This window comes from Trypanosoma theileri (genome assembly GCF_002087225.1).
Source record: "Trypanosoma theileri isolate Edinburgh chromosome Unknown TM35_Tth_3_V1, whole genome shotgun sequence".
Taxonomy (NCBI): Eukaryota; Euglenozoa; class Kinetoplastea; order Trypanosomatida; family Trypanosomatidae; genus Trypanosoma; species Trypanosoma theileri.
In genome coordinates this window covers 293289-299005 of record NW_021639845.1, presented here as the reverse complement: position 1 = coordinate 299005, position 5717 = coordinate 293289, and the positions used below count along the sequence as shown (strand labels likewise).

Genomic DNA, 5717 nt, shown 5'->3' with positions numbered 1-5717 from the left:
TCTCTCTCTCTCTCTCTCTGTATTCTATAATAATTGGAGTTCCTCTGAGAAGAACTGTCTGTATTTATTTCCTTTTTTTTTTCTTTTTTTTTTCTCTTCTTTTGCGTTTATCACTCTCTGCTTGTTTATTCACTTATCAATGAAATGATTAAATGAAATGGTGAAAAAGTATGATGAGATTGATATAAGCATATCTGCGCAAAGGCACTTTCTCAGTTCATCATTTTTTTTTTTTTTTTGCCTTCTTCTTGAGATTGTCGGATTTCCTTTATTTTACGTATTGTTCCTTTTCCCCCCCCTTTTTTTTTGTTCAGCTGTTACTCTTGGTATTTAGTGCTTTTTTTTATTATTTCATTCTCTATTTTATATATATATATATATATCTTCTACAATTACTTACAGCGATGAGGCTATTTTCATTTCTAATAACAGTCTTTTTGTTGTTGTTATTTATATTCCTTTTTTTTTTCTTCTTTTCTTGCGCTGTTGGTACGTGTGTGTCTCTCATTTCCCCTCAAGGAACAATCAATATTGAACAGTTCCCAATATATATTATCTCATAAACGGACATATATATATATATATATATATATATATATATATATTGATTTATTTTTTTTGTATATATTTCTGTGTTTGTATAGATACTTACTTGAAGTTGTCATGTTTTCTCTTCTTACTTGTGATCCTTTTTCTTTTCTTTTCTTTTCTTTTTTCTTCTTTTCTCTGTTGTGAAGCTGTTATATACGGGTTTGCAGAGAAAGTGGGGCCAACTGAGATCATACGGCTACAATCACACACACACAGTTAGATCCACACAAACAAAAGGGGGGTTTGGCTTTCTTTTCCTAGTTATTATTATTATTATTATTCTTTCTTACGGCTCTGGGGGAATAACGTTATCTATATAAAGGAAAAGAAACAAGAGAAGATAATTGGTTAAAAAGACGAAGAAAACGAAAAGAAGAAAAAAAAAAAAGACGTGATAATAGTACAAGAGGAATAATAAGAATAACAAGAAGAAGAATCAACTCCTTCAATAAAATAAAAAGAGTGTATAAAGTAAGATTCACACACACTCACACACAGTGTGAGAAAAGAAAGAGAAAAAAGAAAAAGAATACTGTGTGAGTCCAAGGTAGAGACTTGGTAAAGTACTTCATATCTATTCCATTCTGTGTACTACTCACTGAAAAGTAAATAAACGAAAATTAATAAATAAATAAAAAGAGAAAGAACGAAAGAAAAGAAAAAAGAAAGAAAAGAATAGCGGACGATCAATCAAAATGACGTCTAACAGTAACACTCCAAAGACGATAACCCCACGGCCCTCCCAGACATCTGCCACCAAAGTATATGTACGCATTCGTCCCTTTCACCCACATGAAATCCAACAACAACAAAAACAATATGAAAAAGAGGAAGTACCCCGAACAGTTAGACTGGCAGCAGATGGATCTCAACTAACAATTCTCGATCCCTCCAAAAACTTCGCCCAACGACAAACATACGCCTTTGAACGTTGTTTTGATGCCTCCACTGTGGAAGGGGAACAATTGGCGGTGTATAATCACATTGGGGTTCCCGTGCTGGGGAATGTCGTGGATGGATATAATGGATGTATCTTTGCCTATGGACAAACAGGGAGTGGTAAAACCTATACAATGATTGGACCACACACAGTAACAACAACAACAACAATAGCAGCAGCACATCGAATGCAAGCAGATCGAACATTTTCACATATGGAAATACAAAGAAGTCCAAGAGAGAGTAAAGCTCTTACACCTACAGTATCAGATGATACGGTAAAATTAGCTGCAAGTTTTGCTGGAGGTATGGGTATTGTAGAATCTACAGAAAATACTTCAATAGGGGATGAAGGTATTATTCCACGATTAGCACGTGATATTTTTAATTCTCTTCGTCTTAAACATAAACAAAACAGTACGCATTCTTTTCGTGTAGAAATGGAATATTATGAGATTTATAATGAAAAGATTTTTGATCTTATTGGGGGAAGTCATTCAACTGAACTCCGATTACGTCATCAATCTACCCCAGGTACAGGGGCATATGTAGAAGGACTTGTACGTAAACAAGTAACGGAAGAAAAAGAATTATTACAATGGATTAGACGAGGAACATTAGATCGACACACGGCATGTACAAAAATGAATGATCGGAGTAGTCGTAGTCATGCCATTGTTTGTCTTCATATTGTACAGGTAACTTTAGATGAGAATGGAAATAGTATAAGGGTTAGTAGTAAGTTAAATTTGGTAGATCTTGCTGGTTCTGAACGTACAGGAGCTAGTGGTGTGGAAGGTAAACAATTTAAAGAAGCCACAAAAATTAATCTCTCTCTTACGGCTCTTGGTCGTGTAATAGATGCTCTTGCAGATATTTCCTCTGGAAAGTCTGGTGTATTTTGTCCATACCGTGATTCTAATCTCACCTGGTTGTTAATGGATTCCTTAGGTGGAAATAGTAAAACTTCTATGGTGGCTACCATATCCGCCAGTGTCCCTCACTTTGATGAGATGTGTCAAACCCTTCGCTACGCCTCACGAGCTAAACAAATTATGACTAAAGCTGTTATTAATGAAGATCCACAAGTTCGACAAATTAAAATGTTAACATTGGAAGTTGCAAGACTAAAGGAACTTTTGCGTGATCAACCACAATGTGATTATACAAATGAAGAAGTGGAAGAACTTCGAGAACGAATTTTACGATTGGAACAAGAAGTTGCTGATCGTAATTATACCATTAATGATTTAAAAACGCAGTTAGAAGAAAAAAATGGGGTATTAATACAACAATTAGAAGAAGAAAATCGTCAGTTACAACAAGAAATGAAAAATTTCAATCGTACAAAATCCATGGTGACGAAATTACAAGGGGAATTAAAGTCTAATGACGATGTAATTGTAAAGTTACGTGAACAGATAGTAACTTTAGAAAAGGAAAAGGAAGATTTCCTCTCATCCCGTTCTGTGGTCATCTCACCTGGAATGGTCTCACGTGGAGAAGAGAGAAAAAGTAGTTTATCGTGTCTTCACTTAAGCCTCAAGACTCTTAATGGATTAAAACGTCTTGGTATCTCTACTACAAATACGGATTACACACAATTGTTAGAGTCTGTCACGCTGTATGCAACTAAGGCCACAGATAACTATGAGATGATGTCTGAGAAAAATACAATGATGATTGAATCCCACAGTCGAGCTCTACGTGAAAGTCTGATTAAATTGGAATGTAAAGAAAGATCTGTACTTGCTACCATTGGGGAAAAACTCATTGCAGCTCATACAAAGGCATGTATGAAGGAAAATTCAACTGTAAAGGAAGAAGAAGGAGGAAAGTCACGAGTAACATCTGAGACTTCTTTACGGGAAAATCTCATTATGAATTATGCAGATAAAATTAGAAAGAAAGACAAGGAACTTGCTAATATTTCAGCACTTCTTAAATCTCAAAAAGAACATGCACGTATTCAAAAGGAACAATCAACGAAACTAGAAGAGGAAATAACACAATTAAAAGAACAAATGGAGGCTTTAACAGAGAAGTTTCGTCGTTCAAAAGAACAATGTGAACAACAGCAGAAGGAGAGACAAATTTTATGCGATAGTGAAATAGGACTAAAAGAGAAAATTGAATCTACCCAATCAGAGTTGTCAGTTGCGGAGGAAAAGATGAAACTCCTTTTACAGTCTCAACATACCACTATTTGCGCAATGAGTAACTTAATAGCTGAAGCTCTTGAAGAACAGTCTCGTATTTCTGCAGAAGAAGCGGAAGAACGTCAGAGTATAGGACTTCACAGAGGTAAGATACTCCAAAAATATCAAGAAGAAATCATTCAAAAAGAGATAAAAACTCTCCAAGAAATATCTGCTAACTCTATTCAAGAAGCTGAAGAAAAACTTCAATTGTTAGAAGAAGAGAAGAAATCATTGGAACAACAGCTTGAACAAGGTAGACAAGAACAATTAGATTCCTTTAGTTTAACAACAATGGTGTATAAAAACCAATCAGATATTATACTTCAATGGATACAGGAAAAAAAACAGTTGGTAGAAACCTTATATATCGATTACATTAAAGATCTTCACCAGAAACATTCATCACTATCACAAGAAATTAAAACTGCCAAACAAGAAGCAGATGAAAAAATAGAATGTTTAAAAAATGAGTATGAAATGACATTGACGTCACTTCACGATAAACTTAAAGTAGAAAAAGAAGAATATAACGATAAAATGGAACACGCCAAATCACTCTATCAAGAAGAATTACAATCACAATACACTCAACACCGTGCAGAGTTAAACGAAATACAACAATCTATTATTGAACTCATCACGTCAACGGAGCATCAGCTATATACTGCATTAGAATATAATGAAAGTAAAGAAGAGTTTTTGATTCACCAAATACAAAAGGAATATAATAAATATATCCAACAACTAGAGAGTCAGATAAAGGATTATATCAACTCGACAACTGCTCTACAAATGGAGCTAACGGAAACTCAGAATACCCACCTTGAAGAAAAACGTTTACTTCATGAACAACAAGCAATGACTACTGCACAACTGCAGGACAACCTCCAACAAACTCGTGATCAAGCATCTGAACAGCTGCAACAACTCCAAGAGAATATGAAAAATAACGTAGAAAGACTAGAAGAGATTATTATAAAAACTAAAGAAGAGAGAGATTCTGCGTTAAAAATATCATCAGAAAAGGAACAAATGCTCCTGAGTTTAGAAAATCTATTAAAAGAACAGAATACGCTTTACACTACACAGATTAACTCCATTGCAGACACCCTTGGTGAAGCTGTGGAGAAACTGCGTGCTGACCACACGAAACTTGTGGAGGATACAAGGCAACAGGCCGCTGAGGCTGAGCGTCTCCACGAGGAGAAACTGTGCTGCATGCAGCAGGAACACACGCTTGCCATTGATACGCTGGAGCGTAAGGTTGAAGTTGCTAAATCCGTGCTTTCGCAGCAACGTGTGGAGGCGCAGCGGGAGTTGGAATCTCTGCGTGCTGCAAGTGCTGCCCAATTGCTGAGCCTGTTCGAACTGAGCAGTGCACTCATCGTGGAGCACTCAGGGGAACGACAGGCAATCATGAGTGAAGAGGAGGCGGTACGAGTGGAGCTTGTGGCTGGGTGGCGGGACGCGGTATCACGGGCTGCCCACAGCAGCGACACGGGACGACTGTTGCTTGATGAGCACATGTCATTTGCGATGCACTGTGCTGCAGAGCACGCATTGCGGGTGGAGGAGATTTGTGCGGCACTTCTGGAAACAGAGCAGGAACTGCACTCAATGCAACAGGAGCGGCTTGCAGCTTGTATTGGCGCTGAGATGCACGAGCGACAGGCCCTTTTGACGTGTGAAGAGAATGAGCGACACTCCTTGTACTGCACACTCCAACAGGAAGTGCGTACCCTCTCACTTCAGCAGTGGTATGATCGGGTCATGGATGGCAAGGTGAGACTCATGAATGAGCACGTGGGTACTTTGACAGGCACCCTTGGTGAAGCTGTGGAGAAACTGCGTGCTGACCACACGAAACTTGTGGAGGATACAAGGCAACAGACCGCTGAGGCTGAGCGTCTCCACGAGGAGAAACTGTGCTGCATGCAGCAGGAACACACGCTTGCCATTGATACGCTGGAGCGTAAGGTTGAAGTT

The 5717-nt window shown here is 37.8% G+C and overlaps 1 protein-coding gene across 1 annotated transcript; it reads left to right on the top strand.

Annotated features, from left to right (window-relative positions):
* Positions 1 to 1286: 1286 nt before the first annotated feature.
* Positions 1287 to 5717, top strand: TM35_000032180 (kinesin; the record flags this gene model as incomplete). The annotated part of the gene is made up of 1 exon (XM_029021985.1): positions 1287 to 5717. A coding segment is annotated over one exon (4431 nt), but the record flags the coding sequence as incomplete, so codon positions are not given.